The 21,328-nt window shown below is 35.8% G+C and overlaps 1 protein-coding gene across 1 annotated transcript; it reads right to left on the bottom strand.

Annotated features, from left to right (window-relative positions):
- Positions 1-12,539: 12,539 nt before the first annotated feature.
- LOC145619123 (uncharacterized) lies at positions 12,540-19,581 on the bottom strand. Its single transcript, XM_081673724.1, has 5 exons — positions 19,266-19,581; positions 16,852-17,297; positions 15,478-16,732; positions 15,162-15,308; positions 12,540-13,376 (listed from the first exon to the last, which is right to left on the bottom strand). The coding sequence occupies exons 2-5, from the start codon at positions 16,900-16,902 to the stop codon at positions 12,772-12,774; spliced, it is 2,058 nt and encodes a 685-aa protein (XP_081529850.1). The 5' UTR covers positions 16,903-17,297; positions 19,266-19,581; the 3' UTR covers positions 12,540-12,771.
- Positions 19,582-21,328: the final 1,747 nt, after the last annotated feature.

Genomic DNA, 21,328 nt, shown 5'->3' on the forward strand with positions numbered 1-21,328 from the left:
TTAAATACTGGTTTAAGGCAAAACCCTCTACTTTAACCACATGTTTCCATTTTGCAGGTGTCATAAGCTTCGGTTGGATAGTGGTTCTTTTAGCTTGCTCATGTGAATTGCTACTTGTGGATTGTATTTGCAGGTTTACGCACTGAATTAAAATTATTGTATCACTGCACACACTGTAAACCTTATTTGCAGGTTTAAGTCTCAAGCCTATATTGCTATGATTAGTAAATACAGAACCCCTTATAAATAATATTAAATATAGCTTGCATCACTATTATTTTTTCACAAACCTTGTGTGTATACTTCCCAAATCATTGCCTCCTCTCTAAAAAACCTCCTCCAAAAACTAGGGTCAGCAAGCGTTTACAGGAAATTCAGGCTATGTCTGAAACACCAGCTTCCATCAAGTGCTTGTTTATTGTTGTTAAAGGTGAATGATGGTTGTTTTACTGGTATTGCTTTGTTGATGTTTTACCTTTGCTCATTCCTTGTATCGTATAGACAAATAAGTGAGCCAAACACAACCAGATTTTAACAGCAGGATTGTTTACATAGTAACTCTGGAAATGCAAACAAATAAAGGAAAGTTTAACAGTGAAAGGACAGAAAACTCTATCAGATACTACATTGAATGGTAAGCATGACTATCTAAATGTTCAATGCTTAGTGTCAGGTTAAAAAGAATGAAATTGCCTAAAGTTAGCTATTGTTGTAATTTACGTTGACAAACTTTGCTAATACAATGAAAACTGGGCCTGTGTTTCAAACTCTTTCAAGTCCTAGCAAGTTATACATGCTTCTAATGGTACCTTTCGTTGTTTTAATATTTGCACTACAGTTTTAGGTGAGGGCATGGTGCATCAAAAAACTTGCGACAGGCAGCGGGTTAGCAAGCGTCAGCGAACAATTGCAGCTATGTCTCAGTCACTTGTTCCAATAAGGTTTTCCCATCTTCTTTCCAGCTGCTAGAACATTTAAGTATCTGTGTTTATATGGCCTTGTTTATGTTGTTGGTTTGCAATTTGTTTGCAAGATTCAGAGAAATTGGTGAGATAAGCGCACAAGGTAAAGCCAGAAACCAAAAGACAAAGAAACCCCGCGTTAAAAAAAAAAGTAAGTGCATTTTACCAAGACTCTGATAGCTATTTATACATTCATAGGCATCACTACTTTAGAATAATATGCAAATTAATACTAGAATACATTTGCATTGTATACATTTTTAAGGTTATATTTTACAACAAAAAGTGTATTTCATTTACTAATGGCAAGCCAAATGAACATTTTTAATAGCTAACAGACTTATCACACTTAATTCTATTATTGTTAGTTTCATTACTACCTGAAAGAGTGGCTGTCATTATATAATCACCATTACTATTATATAAATATATACCAATGGTTGTTAAATATGGCCTAACTAAGAAAAATGTTGGTTTCAGATCAGCAGCCATCTTCACCTGTAGTACCTGGACCTACCTGTGATACATCTGTAACAATACAACCTGGGAAGAAAAGGAAAGCTCAAAATAAAAGTAAACATCTCTGTTTAATTACATTCTAAGCAATTTTGCTATTCACTTATACTTAATTACATAATATCTTGACGTGTACTATGCATATTGCAGAGGCCGCTGTTGTGGTTGCGGAAAAACAGATAGTGAAATTACCTATAGCTAGAAAACCCAGTAAGTTCCACTATATTTCCGTCTTTATGACTTAGTTATATCATTAGCATCCATTAGTTAATTAGACTAACATTCAATGGTTGGAATACAGAACCCCCACCTGCTGCGATTGGGCTTAAATTACCAAAAGCACCTATGAAACTGAAATCACCTCGCTTCTGTGCACATTGCAATGCAAAAAAATTCCAGCATGAAACACTTCACTTCTGGTGTGGAAATGGAGCTATTCAACTAGCCACTAATGAATACCCTCCTACACTATATAGACTTTTAACGTCTAATGAAGAAGATGCACTACACTTTAGAAGATATATTCAATTGTATAATAAATTATTTGCATTTTTCTCATTTGGTGGTGACTACAAAGAAAAAATACATAAAGGAATTTATTTATTTAAATTACATGGCCAGATTTACCCTCATAATAATCAACCTTTCACGTCGAGGTCGAAGGCAACTTCGAGAAGGGTTTGGAGTTTTCGAGTCTCGTATGATACGTGTTTAGGCTAAGGCTAAGAAAATCAAGAGAGAGATAGAGAGAGAGAGAGAGAGAGAGAGAGAGAGAGAGAAAGAAAGAATAAGCTTTAGCTTAGAGAGGAAGAAGAGATGATGATTGTTGGTGAATGAAAACGGAAAAAAAATGACATTTATTTATAGGGAAAACGGGGAAAATATTAGAAAAAGAGTGTGAATTCGAATCAGAATAAGAATGCTTACATCACAGCGCGATAGGGTCCATCGCAATGCAATAGGACTATCGCTGCAAGATGGGCTCTAGCGCGACGCGATGGGACTATTGCTACGCGACGAGCTCCATAGCTACGCGACGAGCTCCATAGCTACGCGACGAGCTCCATAGCAACGCGATGGGATTGTCGCGGCGCGACAGGTTCCATCGCGATGCAATATTTGCATCGTGTCACGATATTTCTTTTGCGAAGTGATATATTTCATAAGATAGAATTCATACGAAATTCGACTCCCAATCAAATTGGATAAACCGTGTTTCCTTCCGGGCAGCCGCCGCCTTGCCGGACGCGAGCAGTGAAGGAATTTTGCGAAGTTGCTGCCCGGTTTCCGGGTTTCATCGCCCTATAGAGCGCGAGAAAGCTTTGAGGAATTCGTGGCTTCACCGCCCGACAGGGCCATCATCGCCTGGTCGGGCGCGAGAGACTTCGATTTTTGGAATTCCGACGTGCCCGATTGGGCGGTGGCCAGCCCGGTTGGGCGCGTGGTGGTTCAATTTGAGAATGATGGTTATCGTCAGTTTTCTTGCATTGATTGGCCTATATTATTGCTTCTATATATATGTTTTCACACATATGATGAAACTGACTAGAAGAAAATATATCAGATTATTTTCTTTGAATCCTTTTTGCAACTTTTATTTATCATCATCATAATTTACCAAGTTTTGTTTTACATTTGACCACAAATATACTACGTACACACTGTTGTGGTTGTCTTTTTTGTATCTCCTAGTAATTTCGTGATACCTGATGTGTTTAATCAGGGTCAAAATATTACTGTGGGAAACTGATCTAGTTCAGGCTTCGAAGTGAAAATTTGTTCAAATTAATATTCTTTGAACCTCATGAAACTGTTCCATATTTGGCCTACTATCAAGAAACTTATAATTGTTAAATTTACTAACAAGAAATTTCTTGCTAGAAGCATCTTCAGCTAGGGGTGTACATAAACAGGACCGGACCTGAAAACCGACCTGATCCGTACCTGTTGGGACCGGACCTGTAGATTCAGGTCCGGTCCCGGTCCTTGGAATTCAAGGTTTCCAGTTTCGGCCCGGATTAGGTCCAAAACTGGGGTTTTCAGGTCTGGACCTGAAACCTGGTAAAATTGAGTCTTTTTTATAAAAAAAAAAGTTTTTTTTTTTCAAAAATCAGATTTATTTCTTACCCTAATTTAACTCCCTCACTCTTTAACTCTCTCAACCGACACTCTCAAGCCTCAATCCCTCACGCAGTCACGTTGCCCTGCCTCGGCTGCACGTAGGGATGGCAAAAATCGACCCGACCCGAACCCGACCTGAAAATAGCGGGTTTGGGTTGAGATTCTTGACCCGAAAACTTAAATGGGTCGACACGAACCCGACCTGATAATTAAATGGGTCAGGTTAAGGTTGGAATTTTCAACCCGAAATAAGTTAATAGCAAAAAAATAAAATAAAATAAAAAAAAAAAAATAAATAAAACCACAATACTGAAGGAAACAGCCCAAGCCCATATTTAAGTCCTAATAAAAACTAAAACCCTAAAATCCTCTCACACTTTCACTCCTCTCAATATTCTCAACCTCACGAATCAGTTCTCATAGCCGCAAGAGGCTCTTCTCTCTCAATCTCTCATATTTCCATTTTCCTCTCTGTTTTTCTCTCTCTTCAATAGTGGAGAATGGAGATCCATATTGCAGTTCAAGAATAAGGAAGGACAAACAATTCCCACGCATATAAATTATAAAAATATGAGAGGCGGCGGCGACATTATTGATGATATCTAGTAGCAAAGGCTAATTTATAATTAGTGAAAGGACGTAAGGGTGTGATGAAGCTGATGATGTTTACTATTCTCATATTTTTCTTATATACATCCTATAATGTATGATTTGTAAAATTGATTTTTAATAAAAATATTTTTGGTTTGTAATTTCTAATTAAGGAATTTAGGATATTTTTTACTTTGTTGTTTATCTTGTTTTGAAATGAAGACTTGTGAATTTTCTGAAATTTGATTTAGCCCAAAAAAAAAAACAAAAAAATAAAAATAAAAAAAAAATAAAAATCAGGTCATCAGGTCAAATTCGGGTTGACCCGAACCAGAAATTATCAGGTTCGGGTTAGGAATTCCAACCCGAAAAAGTTAAATGGATCAGGTCGGGTTGGGGGTTTGCTGACCCGAAACTAGGTGACCCGAACACGAACCCCGACCCGACCTGATCCGTTTGCCAGCCCTAGCTGCACGCTCCCCTCAGGCAACCACCACACTAGGCGCCCACCACAAAACCCCCCTGCATGTTGCATCAGCCACCGCGCGCAAACTCCACGGCAACCAGATCACGCGATTGAAGAGACCATGGCCACCGACTCCAACGACCGCAACCACCAGAACGCATGGCTCTATCGATTGCGAGATTCGCGACCACGAATGCGTGATCCGGCGACCCAACAATCACAATATCTAGGCTTAAAGTTCCTGCTGCGGTGCTCTGCTAACTGCTTCCTATTCTTTTTTTCATTTATTTTTTGTTTTAATTTCTAGGTTGAATTTAAAATTAATCTGAAACTGAAATTAATAGTAGTATTAAACATCAATATAAAGCTGTTGAATTTGGTTAACATGTATTTTTTTATTTTAAAATTGATATTTTTTAGGTTAAAAAAAAAAAAAAAAAAAAAAAAAAAAAAAAAAAAAACAGGTCCAATCAGGTCCAAAACCGGACTGGACCTGTTTTTCCAGGTCTGGTCCCCAGTCCTCAAAAAATAGAGATTCAGGTCCGGTCCAGGTCCGATCCGGTTTTGAACCGGTGTACAGCCCTATCTTCGGCCATATATTTAGCCTCTAATTCATCCTGCAAAGATGGCAACGGTGAAATAATTGATGTCAAACTTTCAGAAGTTGGACAAATTTGAAAGAGTTGATTTTCAAAGATGGCAGAAAAAGATGCACTTCCTCTTAGCGACGTTTAGAGTGGCTTATGTTCTCTCAACTCCGAAGCCTACAGGGAGGAGAATGAATCATTAGATGATACTAGGAAACACAACAAGCGGGAGAATGACAATTACATTTTTGTGGTCACATCCTAAATGGTATGTATAATGAACTCTTTGATGTTTATCAGTTAAATGATTTTGCTAAGTCTCTTTGGATGAATTAGAGGCTAAATATATGGTTGAAGATGCTTCTAGCAAGAAATTACTTGTTAGTAAATTTAACAATTATAAGTTTCTTGATAGTAGGCCCATTATGGAATAGTTTCATGAGGTTCAAAGAATATTAGGAAGTCTTAGGCAACATGACATAAATCTTAATGAAACCTTTATAGTGTCATCTATAATAGACAAATTGCCTTCCTCTCATAAAGACTTTGAAAATCGTTTAAAGCATAGAAAGGATGATGTAAATCTTGCAGGTTTGGCCTCTCACATTCGGATTAAGGAAGAAATCCGGTTGCAAGAGGGACATAAGGGTGCTAATCCTAGTTACACTGCGGTAAATGTGGTGGAGGATGCCAAGCCAAATGAGAGGAAGAGAGGAAATGACTCATACAAAAATAAGGGCAAGAATCCTAAGTTAAGTGGTGATGGTACAAAATCACGTGCGTGTTGGGTTTGTGGAAAACCCGGATATTTTAAGAAGGATTGCACAATCTGGGCGCATCAAGGCATGTATGCAAGGATAGATCATTGTTCAAGACCTTCTTGGAGATTGATGATGGAGAAATTCTCTATATGGGCAATGACTTTATAGCTAAGGTGCTTGGCAAGGGACAAGCGGACCTAGTCTTTAATTCGGGAAAATCTTTTATTTTAAGAGATGTGTGTATGCTCCCGAACTTAGGAGAAATCTTGTATCAGTTGTGATCTTGAATTGATTAGGTTTTAAAATGGTTTTGAGTCGGATAAATTTATTTTGTCTAAAGGAGGTCAATTTGTAGGACTTGGATATTTGTGTAACGGTATGTTTAAGCTAAGTATTTGCAATAATTTGAATGATGTTATGCATGTTGTTAATGACAATTCTTCTCTATGGAATTTGCAACTTGGTCATGTTAATTATAAAAATAATTGTATTTTATGTCTAAGCATGATTTGATACCCATATTTGATCCAAAAATAGAGAAGTGTAAGACATGCATGTTAACCAAAATCACAAGAAATCCATTTCCTAAAGTTGTTAAGAAAAATACTTCATTGCTTGATTTAGTGCATAGTGACTTGTGTGATTTTCACAGCACACCTTCTTTAGGGAATAAGAAATTTTGGTGACATTAATTGATGATTTTCAAGGTTTTCTTATGTTACTTTGTTATTCATTAAAGATGAAGTCCCAAACAAATTTAAAATCTACAAAAGGGAAGTAGAATTGCAAACTAATAGAAAAATTAAAAAGCTAAGAACCGATAAAGGAGGTGAATACTATAACCCAAGTTATTTCCCATATTTAGGTTTAGTACATGAAATTACCGCGGCATATACACCACAACAAAATGGTGTTGCGGAAAGAAAGAATAGGACACTAGAAGAAATGGTTAATTATATGTTATCATATTCAGGTTTAAGTGATGGATTTTGGGGTGAAGTCGTTTTAACGGTTTGTTACGTGTTAAATCATGTTCCCATGAAAGGGAAAGATATTACCCCATTTGAGATATGTTATAAAAGGAAACCAAATTTGAGTCATCTCAAAGTTTGGGGTTGTAGGGCAATTGTAAAAGTTCCACAACCTAAACGTAAAAGTTAGGTGAAAGAGGAGTTGAATGCATTTTTATAGGATATGCGGAACATAGCAAATATTATGGTTTCTATGTAATAGAGAAAAATGACTTTTGGTCGGTTCACACCACCATTGAGTCAAGGGATGCATTGTTTGATGAAAATCGATTTTCTTCAATTCCTAGACCTAAGGATATAACTCCAAATACCAATGCTCAAAGTTTTGATCATGGTTTCATTGATCAAGAGGTGGATGACCAAAGTCATTTAGAGGAGGTATATGCATCATCATCACAACTAAGGAGAAGTAAGAGGCCAAAAAAAGAAAAATCTTTTGGCCGGGATTTTCATGTGTATTTGGTTGAAGGATCAGGGATGAAGTTTCAATACAACATCTATACATTTTTAATATGGAAGATGATCCTTTAACATATGAATAGGCTATGAAGTCTCGGGATGCTCTATTTTGGAAGGAAGCTATTAATGATGAGATGGATTCCGTCATGGGAAACAACACTTAGGTGTTAGCTAATTTACCATCTAATTTTAAACCAATAGGGTTCAAGTGGATCTTCAAAAAAAAATTCAGGATTGATGGAACTGTAGAAAAGTTCAAGGCCCGGTTAGTGGCACAACGTTTTGAACAAAGACCTGGTATTGGTTATTTTGATACATAAGCACCGGTAGCTAGAATCTCAACTATTAGATTGTTAATTGCACTTGTGGAAATTAAGAATTTAGTGATCCATCAAATGGATGTCAAGACTGCATTCTTGAAAGGAGATTTGGAAGAAGAGGTTTATATGCGGTAACCGGAAGAGTTTGTTGTGGAGGGCCAAGAGGCAAAAGTTTGCAAGTTAATTAAATCACTATATGGGCTAAATTAGGCACCTAAGCAATGGCATCAAAAGTTTGATGAGGTTGTGTTGTCTAATGGATTTAACTTGAATTCTGATAAATGTGTGTATAGCAAATTTGATGACAACGGTCAAGGTGTCATAATTTGTTTATATGTAGATGACATATTGATCTTGGGAACGGATTTGTCAAAAGTTGAGATGATGACAAAATCCTTCCTTAGTTCTTAGCTTTCAATGAAAGACATGGGAGAGGTGGATGTCATCTTGGGCATAAGAATAAAGAGAAAAAAGGGAAGTTAATCTTGTTGCAATCTCATTACATTGAGAATGTGCTCAAGAAGTTCAATGTTAGTGAAAGTTCGACCTTTCTTTATTCAATACCTATGGATTCTAGCATAAAGTAGGTACCTAATGAAGATAATGCAGTTTCACAACTGGAATATGCTATAGTTATAGGATGTTTGATGTATTCCATGACAAGTACTAAGCTGGATATTGCTTATGCGGTTAGTCAATTAAGTAGGTTCACTAGTAATCTTAGTATGCTCCATTGGCAAGCGATTCATCGTTTGTTGAAGTACTTGAAGAAAACCATGGATTATGGTTTGTTTTATAGTGGATACCCTTCGGTTGTTGAATTGAAGGTTTTTCGGATGCAAGTTGGATCTCAAATAGAGATCATTCATTCACAAGTGGATGGGTATTCCTATATGAGGGAGGTGTCATTTCGTGGGCATCTAAAAAGCAAACTTGCATTGCTGATTTTACAATGACATCGGAGTTTCTTACATTACATTTCGCTAATAAAGAAGTAGAATGGTTAAGGGATTTAATGCATGAGATACCTTTATTGCAAAAGCCAATATCGCTAATTGTGCTACATTGCGATAATAATGCTACTTTAGCTAAAGCATATAGCTAAGTGTATAATGGTAAGTCAAGGCATATTAGAGTGCAACATAGCTACATCTAAGGGCTTATCAAGAATAGTGTGATCACTATTGATTATGTTCGAACAATTTTCAATCTAGCCGATTGTTTCACCAAGGCATTGGCTAGAAATGTGAAAAATAGGATGGCAATTAATTTGGGATTGGAGCCCTAATTAATTACCAATGAGGGAGTCTTAACTTAATGCCCAATAAGACGTTGGGTCTTAAGTTCAATATGATTAACTTTCTTATTTTGTAATTGGAAACTTGTTTAATAATCCAAGGTAAATTTTCGGTTTACTGTGATGAAAAGAGGTTGTTTTTAAACTTAATAGAATTCCTGATATAGTGCTTTGGTCACAGGAGCATGTTTGGAAGTCTGCCTAAGTACGAAGTTTAGCCGCTTCATGGGCATAGTTTTGAAGTACTTACGAAAAGATAGGGACACGTGGCTTTACGTGTCGATTATAAATGTAATCAAGTAATTTATCTTGTGTGTGTAATATCTTCATGAATTCAATATGTATTACTTTTGGTTCAATCATTTTGCAACACCGAATGGATACGGATTCTTAGAATGTGTATTGTACTAAGTGGGAGTTCAAGTCTTTGTACACTTTCATTTATGCACAAGATTGTCTTTTATGATGATGATGTTATACAACGAGTCTAGATGTATACTTAAATGGGGAGGAATGTTGAATATTTTAGAGTATTGTAGACTATTTTCATGTTGTTTAATTAAATACTTAGGTTATGGTGTTGCATATTGATTAAACAAATAAGTTTGAAGCAATTAACTCAACCAAAGGCAAAAACTCTATAAAGAAGAATAATTCAAGCAACCTATTCCACCGCCCGGTCAGCCGCCCGATTTGGGTGGTTCTCCCCGGACCGGGCGCGAGGGTTGACTTATGACGCTGCTCTGTCGCTCGACCAGGCAGTCGTCGCCCTACCGGGCACGAGCAGTGAAGGAATTTCGCGAAGTTGCTGCCCAGTTTCTGGGTTTGATCGACTTATAGGGTTCGAGAGAGCTTTAAGGAATTTGTGGCTTCACCACTCGATAGGGCCACCACCGCCCAGTTGGGCGTGAGAGACTTCGATTTCTAGAAATTTGATCTGCCCAGTCGGGCGCGGAGTGTTCAATTTGAGAATGACGGTTATCGACAGTTTTCTTGCATTGATTGGCCTATATAATTGCTTCTATATATATGTGTTCACACATATGATGAAATTGACTAGAAGAAAATATATCAGATTACTTTCTTTGAATTCTTTATGCAACTTGTTATTATCATCATCATAATTTACCAAGTTTTGTTTTACATGTGACTACAAATATACTACACACTATTGTAGTTGTCTTCGTTGTATCTCCTAATAATTTCATGATACCCGATATGTTTAATCAGAGTCGAAATATTACTTTAGGACACGAATCTTGTTTAGGCCTGGAAGTGAAAAAATTTTCAAATTCGTTGTCATATTTTGAGACCCGGTAATCAGCAACACCCTTGACAATCAGCAATCAAGACATGCCAAGGACAAGGAATAGGGGAAAACCCATGTTTTCTCCAATAGAATGCATAGAAGTCGGTCCCTAAAGATCTCTGGTTTGTCTTTCTCAAAACTCTCGCAAGGGAAGACATTGAGTCTCTTCAACAATTCTACTAACTCATCGATGATTATTCAAATGAAGGACAAGATTACACAGAATAGACAAATTTACAAGGCAAAGGGCCCTACATGTCCAAAAACCTTGTCCATGCCTACTAGGAAGGTGAGTCAAGTTGGGAGGAGACGCGACAAAAAGATCCGTAAGAAAAAGGTCAAGTCTCTCCTGAGTATGAAGCGATCAACCATATCGATGGGCGTGAAAAGCCTAGCAATACTGCTATTGAGAAGAAAGATGAGACTATTTCTCCATGTCTAACTGGAAATTGGGATGAAGGTTCATGTTTAGAGGAGGGGAGTGAAGTTCCTACGAGAGAGACTCTCTTATCACTAACATTGCTGAAGTGGAATCCGTAGACTCTAATGAAGATGACCTTATGATTCTTGAACCTGACTAAGTGCAATCTTATCCTTCACCATTTACCTGCATGTTCTCTATCAAGACAAGGAAGCATGGGAATTCTCACAAGTCAACAGCGAAGAGCCAGAAAGGTAAAATATATTCAAGTTTCGTTTTTACATGTCTCTATCAAGACAAGGAAGCATGGGAATTCTCACAAGTCAACGGCAAAGAACCAGAAAGGTAAAATATATTCAAGTTTCGTTTTTACAGGTCCAAAAGGTGTAAAGGAACAAGCTCAGAGCACCTTGTGGCTAGCGTTTATGATTGGATTAGTCATTTTCCGTATTCATATCGTCCAACAAGTTATGAAAGTTGTATACCCTCTCCCCGGTATAGTTCTTATGTTAGTTTAGTAAAGAGAGCTAAACTCTCTTCTTGTTTTTCTTGTAGACTTTGTTTGATTCATATTAGTAAAGGAAAGAAAGGGGAAAAAAAAAAGAAAGGAAGATAAGGGAAATAAATTAAACTATATCATCTAATATTTGGTATGATATTACTAAAAGAAGGGAATTGAGAGGAATCTATTGTTTGATATGACATTAGTAAAGGAAGAAAAGGGAAGGGAAAACTAATTTTAAGTTTAATAGATTTAAATTTTTTCTTTCCTCCTAAATTCCTCCAACTTTGGGAGGAAAGGAAAGAAAATATTTTGTAAAGGGAGCTTTTTATCCATTTCCTTTCATTTCCTATCAAATCCTATATAATTTTTAAAATCAAACATAGGAATCTATATTTTTCCTTTCCTTTCCTTTCTTTTCTTTTCCTCCCAACCAAAAAGGACCGTAACCTCGAGTCTATTGGAAACTAGCATCCTTAAAAAAATAATAAAAATAAATAACTCTTCAGTACTATTAGGACTTCTAGTATCAAAGGTTGTTAGGTATTGTTTTTAATGTCTAATTATTAGACATTAGGACTTTCCTCAAATGAAAAGAAAGAATTGTAAAAGAAGATTTTGGGAATATAGTTGTCAAATAGAATTAGACCCCTCAAATTGTGGCAAGTATTTTGATATGATGGGATCTTATTCGGTTCCTTAATTATAGCCTAAAATTGTTTGACTGACAAACTTGTTACTCCGTAAGACCGTAATGCATAATTTTGACAATAATACAACATCCGTTTAAGATTATGTGCAACAACCGAGTACCGTTTGATAAAAAACTAAATTGATTCATACTTTCAGGGCATCGAATTTACAAGTGAAAATGAGACTGATGGCTGGATTTGGGTACATGCAAGCACACTGCACACCCACCTGTTGCACTAGACCCCTTTTGAAGTTAAATACTTGTTCATAGTATGAACTTTACTCATTGCAATTACTTACCATTAGTATAAATACTTCAGCGGCTCACTTCATGGGTTAAAAAGCTACTTGCATATCTTTGGTTATGTGCAAAGAGAAACTACTAAATTTTTTTGCTAGAAGTTAACTGTAATGAGAAAAATTCCAACTTCATGCAAAAACCAAGCATATAAATGTTCTGACAGTTATAGCATCCGATTCATACTCCATCACAATGGCCGCAATCAAACGGTAAAAATAAGGACTATATATAGCTAAAAAAATGGCTAGAAAGTTTTATGATTGTAGCAAATTTCAGAAGAGCACCAGCTTCATAATGCTCTTGCACCAGCATAATATGACAACTTGAGTAACTAGAAAAAAAATATCACAAACCAGCAAAACCACAAATATAATTCCATGCAAAAGAATAGAAGGGACCTTACTCCTGGTAGGTTTGATAAGCAGAAGAGGAACTTAAAGTACAGCGAGAGTGCCCTCACTTCGACTTTTGTGGAGTGAGAGACCAGATCTCAAACTTTGAAGCTTGTTGGAAATGTCAATATTATTATGGCGGTGACTCGGTTTTGCCCCACTTGGTGGAACCAGCACATGTTTCCCTTTAGATTGCCTCAGAGAGTCTGATGATTGACCCTTCTGCCCATGTGTAGATGAATGAGTTGATCGCTTTGGAGCGCCACTTCCACGACGTGAGGAAGACTTGTGATCAGATCTAAGTCCCCGATCAGAAATACCCAGTCGAACAGACCTATCTGAGGAATCTTTCAGTGTGCTAGATTTTATATTCAGCCGGTTGTAGTAAGCGAGATAGGGAAGCAGGCCCTGTAGATACTTCTTCAGTTGCTCATCCCCGACATTTTTCTGGGCAGGATTTCCTTCCAAACTGATAGCTTGCAAGGAATTGTAGTTAGCAGCAAGTTGTCCTAGACCTTTGGAAGTAGCAATCTTGTTGAACCGCAAATCAAGAACAGTTAACTTTAAAAGCCTGTGTAGACCTTCCACCTCACTGATTTTATTTCCAGCTAAGTATAATTCCTTCAAAGTGGAGCATGATGCAAGACCTTCAAAACCAGACCACAACAACGTGCACATGAATAGCACTATAAGTTTTTGCAAGGGAAAACAGAAACAATAAATACCAGACATCCAGAAAGGCAGAAATGATATCATAACCTATGTTACTCGGACTCTTTCGTTTACCTCACGTGTCCGTGTCGACACGACTCGTGTCGGACACCGACACCGACACTTGGACATTTCATTTTTAACTAAACACAATTTTTTTCAAGAAAATGGGCGAGTCCGATACTTGGACACTTCATCCGAGTCAAAGTAACATAGATCATAACATCATGAGCGCGGAAAATTATATACCCATTAGGAAATTTTCTTCCAAAGACATACACGTAAATAAAAAATTCGTCATTTACTTCAATCACAACATTATAACTAGGAAAGAATGAGAAATCAAAATAGCGCTGGAGCATAAACAAAAAATGGAAGAAGATACAAAAGTCGAAGGCCATTCCATTCTTGGGAAAGAAAACTCCAATCAAGATAAGGTATTTGGAAAAGCGAACTTTGCATGCCTACCAAATAAAACTCTGCTTACAAACAAGTCCGCACCCCCCCCCCCCCGGCCCCACCCCTCTCAAGCCCCATCCCCACGGCTGTAGATGATTTGGTTATCTGGTGTCACCATCACCTTCTAGGTTTACGATAAATATCTTGCCTTCTTGATAGTTAACAAACAAATTAAGGTGGCGTTTGGTACGGGGTATTTAAGAAAGTGTAAGGAAATCAAGAGGGTTGATTCCCTTTGTTAGAAGTTTGTGTTGAAATATTGGTCATTCCCTTTCCCTTCTATTCCCCCAAAGTCTTCTAGGTTGATTATCTGATTCCCCCTAGGTATTTAGATTCTTTTTTCTTAGCCACCATCACACCACACCACTGCCACCCTAATCGCCACCACTTCGCTACCCATAAGCCACAAAATCCATCCAAGAGTCAACCCAAAAACCCACCACCACCCTAGAACATCCACCCCACCCCACTCTACCAACTTGAAAACCCATTGATACCCACCTAAATACACCCCCACCCACCCGAAAACCCACCCACCCCCGTAAAATCTAATCCACCTACCCCACCCTTAAAAAAATCTAGATCTAAGAGAGCAAAAGAGATAGAGGGGGTGCTCCGATGAGATGCGGTGGTGCAAGAGTGAGGCAGAGGTCGTGTTCTGATGCAAAGGTTATCATTATCATTATCTTTATTATTTCCCTTATCTCTTTAAACAAACAACATAGTAAATCTAATTGTTTTACTTTCCTTTCCCCTACATTGCTTACCTATATTCTTTGTTTTATCAAATGTTAATGAAATCAAATTACTTTCAACAAGTTACGAAATAAAATTCTACTTCAGGATTGTAACACTGCCAACAACTAATCACATTCCCACTTCATGCAAACAAACAAGCCTTATTCAAGAATGGGTTTGGGAATGCTACAAAAGCCAACCTTGCTACTTGAAAAGCAATTTTTGGCATACCCCAACGTACCTTTTCACAATAATGGTAAACTAACTTCTATTACATCTATAGCTTTTTGCCATTTGTTACTCAATTGAAACAAAAATGAGCCAACAGACCTCTCCACCAATGCAAGCCACCCCCCCCCCCCCCCCCTCTTTCTCCAACAGAACAAAACATAGTTTCAGTGATTTGTTTATAAAAATGCTTAATCTAACCTTCTCAGTGGTCGATATCTGGTTCATAAGAAGCAACTTTGCAGAAAAAGGTAAGAAGACATTTATAAGAAGCCACATGCTAAGTAGAAACTTACCATGTCCAATTCTGGATATTTTATTGTAACTCAGGTCTAATATGCGAAGTCTTGTAAGCTCTCTTAAACCTTCAATGGTCGATATCTTGTTCTTGGACAAGTTCAACATATGCAATCCTCGAGGAAGAGCACCGGCAGTAATTCTCACTGCAAAAAAAGCATCCAAAATCACTTAAATAAACATAGCAAAGGAAGAATGAAACCAGAAGCAAAGAGGTAGTAAAAAACAAAGCAAAGTACAGCTCAACACAAAAAAGCTAAACTTGGAAAAGATACTGATTATTAAAGTAGAACGCAGCAATTGTGCCTCACCAACCTATAGAATTCCCAGATAGATTTAGAACCTTTAAGCCAACAAATGCACTGAGAAGTGGGATTACAACCAAACCATGATTGGCCAGCTGTGCAGTGGTCGTTGTGGCATTCAGAGAAGATATGTATCTTTTTGCTGCCTCCATGCCTGGGTATAGATTCATATCCACTTTATCCAGACCATCCAAGAATGCAGATCTTCTTTTTACCTCATTACCAGAATCAGCCACTTCATTGGTCTCTTCTATGGGGCTGCAGTGCTGAAGATCAATAACCCAATCCTCAATGAGTTTAGTCTTAAATTCCCTGTTCGCAAAGTCACCCCAGGGATCAGATGAAGAGTTGCTCTGGCCATGTCCCATTGCACCAATTTCATCTGGCATTGGGACTATCCAGTCTTTGCTTGAACAACCATAATTATAAGAGTCATAACCATTTAAAACAGCATTTTCTCCATCAAATTTCTCAGGACAGTACAAATTATCATCCTTGCATAGTCCAACAATCTCTGCATTATGAGCTGAAACATTTTCACTGTTGATAGAGAGCTTTTTAAGATCCTCAAAAGATCTATTACGAGACGTCAACATGACACAGGCAGAAAGACCAGGAGAAGTTGGAGACATGGACCCAAAATTTGGCATAGAGTACGATTTAGAAATGCAGGATTGAGTAGGTGAATTCTGACAAGAACCATCAGGAGCCCCCATATGCAATGAGCGATGAGAGTCTTCAAGACCTTCCTTATTCAAATATTGAGGGTTATAAACAGCTAAGACTAACTCTTGGTTTCCAATATCAGAGCTAATATCAGGGCACAGTGTACGAGGAGTTTCATGATTTTGATCAGGAGAGGAGATCCGTTGACTCCGGGCATCATTTGTAGGTGATACATCAACAACCTCATCACAATCATGTGACCCTTCAAAAGAAAACTCCTGATCATTGCAGTCATCAACATTACTGACACCAAAGATTCTTTCTTTTTCCAATTCACAACCAACAGAGAGACTTCTTCTAATATTCCCTGTCTGAAAGTGCATAGAGTCTGCATTACTCACAGCATCATAATCACATTTTACTTCTCCAGATTTCCAACTACGTGAGGCCAATGTAAGATGCTCAGTTTCGCTAGCCTCACTTTTCCCTATATGAAATTCATGCATGGTTAAAGGATTGACAGAGTGCGCTGATGCATTATTTTGAGAACCAAGTTGCAGCGTCTTGACCATTGCTTCAAATGAAGGTTGGGCTGATTTCTGAAAAACACCAAAAATAAAAATAAAAAGACATGGACAGTTATAAGAATGAAGCATAGATTATTCATAACAACTTCAAGTTTAATACCAAAAACTTTTCCAAAAACTTCAATACTAACCTTCTGCTTTTGACCGGGAGTGTGACCATAGAAGCACGAGAAGCGACCCATTATACACTAACAGGTTTGCAACACTGAGCAGAGATTTACTGAACAATCAATCAAATTACCACAGAGAGCTAAGAATGACCAACTTATTTACATAGTCAAATTCAAAATTACTCCAAATACCCCACTAGCATAATTCAAAGACTTAACAGGTGGTAACTTTAGCCATAATCAACAGATAAACCCTCAGAAGTACGACACAATCTCCATATATGAGATGACCTTGATCTTTGCAAAACACAGAGTACAATCACACGATCATTAGTACCCCACACCCGCTTGGTGGTGCGAGAAAGCTTTGACTGGGTTGCAGCTGCCAGAGTGATTGAAAATCTTTGCTAAGCCAGAAAGCTGAATCCCAAGCAAGTACAACAGACAGATTGTTGATGAGCAGATACCTAAATGAAAACATTGAAATTGAACAGTTGAGTTCTATGTAATTTTACTTTTCTCTTATACATTTCTCCATATTAAAGTAATATCAGCCTTTATTGTCTAAGTAGCCTCAGCACTTTTCCTCTTAAGAAGCCATCATCTACTATAAATGAGTCAATGACATAATATCAAAACATAAACAAAAAAATAAATAAATCAATAAAACCTTAAACGATGATACAATACGCAAAGCCTACAGGCAATTGATGCGATCAATACAATTAGATTTCTCAGATTCATAACTACTTCTGAGAGACATGACACAGCAAAAGAGCAAACATTGTATATATTCTAAGATTGACAGAGAGCATGAAATACTACATTCACCATCACTAATCTGTATTCAGTATTGTAATTTAACTTGTCAATCATGGGTCAATTCAGAGTGGATTTAGGTTCAGGTAAACACAAAGGACCATAACATCTTTTGATGAATCAACTAATCCTTGTTATCTATCACTCATATATCATTATTTAAATCGACTATCCTCCTTTGATTCATACATAGTTATCAAATTGATAACGTATCAGAATTGGATTGTAGCAAAGTCTAAGAGCAAGGTTACACAGAAAAAAGAGAGCTGAAACGACACACCAGAGGATAATAAAATGTGTAATTATGTTAAATATTTTAAAAATTTCAACAAATTAACCTTTGAATGTTATACATTAACTCCGTATGCATATAAGTATATAATTCCAGGTTATCCACTTCAACTATGACCATCACCATACCATTGATTTTAAGGAATTCCAGGTTTAAATGAATTTATGTTTCAGATATTCAAATTCTTAGTTATAGATTAGAATTTAGAAATGTTTAGGATAGGTTGACATGAAGCATTCACTTTTGCAAATTTTCAACAGGGCTAATAAAATATGCACACCAAATGTATTTTAAGTCTCCTTTCCTTGGTTATAAAAGAATTTATAAGGTGATGGTGTTCATCCAAGTATCTAACCTAAACTCTGTGACAAGTTGACACCAAAACCTCACCCATGTAAAACGCTTACAAAACACCACCCCAACTTGACAAATTCCCCATCCTCCAAAATCATAATTCTTTCAATGTTCACACCAATGACCCAGTTATTATTTTCTGCAGCATATGATGCTTCAATTTCTACAATGTAATAAATCATAGGACTAGCATTGATCTTGTCTATAGCTATATATACAAAAAGTCATATGATTGTCAAGATAATTCATCTCTCACCATTACCAACTATCTAATTTCACTCCTTTAATTCTCATAACCACTCATTCTCACACTTAATAGCAAATATTAATAATCATGTAAGGATAAAAACAACCCTTAATGGTAGAAGTTCGTGACCGAGGCCAAAACATGGTCTAAATCAAAACCAAAACACAGCCTAAGTCAAATTCAGAACAATGCCCAAGTTGAATCCAAAACGCGACTATGTTCAATCCGAATTCTGGTTAAATTAACAATACAATTACAAGTTTTCTTTTACCAACATGACTTCCTGAGTAGGAATCAGCAATATTTCAAACATACTGAAATACAAAACAAACTTAGTAATCTCCAATAATAATTCAATTAGCAATTACCTTGGCAAAAACTAATAACATCCCATTATAAGTAACCAAGAATTCGAAAGATTAAACACATATTACATTTACATACATCATATATATCAAATATATCAAATAAATAAAACCCATTTCTTTAACATTCAATTTAAAAATATATTAAAACATATACTTTTAATCGTTTATAACAAAAGCAAAGAAGAATTATATCAAAATTAATGAAAGAAAATCAACCTCCAAAAATCGATCAAACCATATAATCTTGGAAATTAATTGAACAATAAATTAAACAATCATCATATATTAATAACAAATTCAACTACAAATTAATAACAAAAATTGAATAACTGGAGAAAAAATACAAGAATAAAACCTGTTGATAGCCAGATTTTTGTCCAATGAAAAGAGAGAAAGGAAGAAGAGGCAGAGAGAAAAAGGGTGTTCTCAACTTTGCGGAGAAATGACGAAAAGCAGATTTATTCCAAATTTTCATGCGTTTTTTTTTTTTCTTTTTTTTTTTGGTATTTTCTCATTATTTTTTTTTTTTTTAATTTCTTTACGTAGTACTTTAATTTCCGCCGTCCAAATCAGAAGCTCCAAAACTAACCCTAATAAAAATCGTAGATTTTTCCAGCAAAAAATAAATAAAATTTATAAAAGATTTTTTCGAGCACGAGAGACAGGCGGAAGATTCAGCTGAGCATTTGAGCAAGTTGCGAACTTTATTTATTTATTGTTTATAAAAACACTTTAAAAACTTTATAATTTCTTTATTATGTTGATAAAATGATATTCGTCAATGATTTTATAACCACATAATTAATCAAATAAAAGCTACGGGTATTATTCTTTGAAAAAGAGCCATGGAAAATTGTTAGAGATAAGGAATTTTAGAACCTCTTTTTATGGCCGAGCAAAATTTTCCGAAAAACCGAAAACTTGTTCCGTAACTACTGTTTCGAAAATTAGGGTACCCGATTCAATAACTATAATGGTTCGGGAACCCGTTTCGATAATTTGTTATCGGGTATGGTTGTTGGGTATTATTTTAAAATTAACGGTTATCCGAACCAATCCGATAAGCAATTATTTGTTTTTTTTTCCTACTTAAATCTACTTTTTCAAAATCTAAACTCTTATTTTACTTCATAATCACTTTATAATATCAATGATTAGTAATATTATTAAATAGTTTTGTGCCCGTGCGATATCCGGGTTATTTATTGAATTTTAAGATAAATTTTTAATCTATATGTCAAATTTTAAAACATATCATCGATACAAAATTAGTTAGGAATTGATGTGTTTTTGTGACGATTTAAACTATGTAGTAGGCATATAATGACTAATCTATTAACTATTACTAAAACAGAAGTTGCTGACGTCATCATTGCACACGTATCCCTCTCTCAATAAAAATTTTCCGCCTAAATGCAATGATGATGTCATCTTTTTTTTTTTTGGCTATCATATTTTTCATTTTTGAAAATTAAATATTAGAACCATAACTAAAACCTATCAGTTTATCGTTGGAAATTTAAACAATTTTGAATAGCACACTAATATATGACATTCTACATTACATTATGAATTAGACAATGTTGATCTTATCATAATTTTGATGAAAATAAAAAAAAAATTAAAATTACAAAATCTACGTAATTCTTATTTATATTCATGCATGTACAATAGTGATTTATTTTTATTAAAAATAGGTTTTATATAAATCGTGCATCGCACGGGTTCTAACCTAGTAATAATAATATTGGTGAAAACATTTATTGACCAGTAACTTGAAATAATGACCCTGTCCGAAATGACTCGTGACCCGACTCAATTGACAGGTCTTCACACAGTAATGAAATTATATTAAATTGTGAAGTATATTATTTTAATTGATTAGAATATATTATAAATAATGGATGTGATACATTTTGAACTAATTCCTTCGCTCCAAAATAATATTAAGATACAAAAAAATAAATTTATATGATAATTTATGAGAGTTATAATCTAATTATTTTTTGAATAAAATTAAAATTCAATTTGTACATATGAAAAATTTGTATTTTATCGAAATTAAAACTCTAAATTTCCAATTTTATCCAAATTTGATTGAAAATAGATTTCTAAACTAACTTTTTTATCCTACAAATTAAATTATATATAACTCTATCTTACGTGGCACGACATTTGGCGAAAAGTTGGAACGCCAAGTGTCGTTGTCTCGTCGCATGACTATAAATTTAGCTTTATATATTAGTTACTAGAGTTTTGTGCCCTTGCGATCGGGTTTTTTTAATTGAATTTTAAGATAAAACTTTGTTATTTGAATTTTCTACTCAATGATAATCACCTAGACAATCAAGATGTAAAATAATAAGAAGAAATTATTTTGAAGTTGCACCTATTTTCACATTAATGAAAGAAATTTGG

Source organism: Chenopodium album, chromosome 27 (genome assembly GCF_948465745.1).
Source record: "Chenopodium album chromosome 27, dcCheAlbu1.1, whole genome shotgun sequence".
In the NCBI taxonomy this organism is placed as follows: Eukaryota; Viridiplantae; Streptophyta; class Magnoliopsida; order Caryophyllales; family Amaranthaceae; genus Chenopodium; species Chenopodium album.

Coding starts and splice junctions, on each gene's coding strand:
- LOC145619123 (XM_081673724.1), bottom strand. CDS start 16,902: ATGGGTCGCTTCTCGTGCTTCTATGGTCACACTCCCGGTCAAAAGCAG. Junction 15,309..15,477: donor TCTATCTGGGAATTCTATAG/GTTGGTGAGGCA, acceptor CTTTTTTTGCAG/TGAGAATTACTGCCGGTGCT. Junction 13,377..15,161: donor AATATCCAGAATTGGACATG/GTAAGTTTCTAC, acceptor CTGGTTTTGAAG/GTCTTGCATCATGCTCCACT.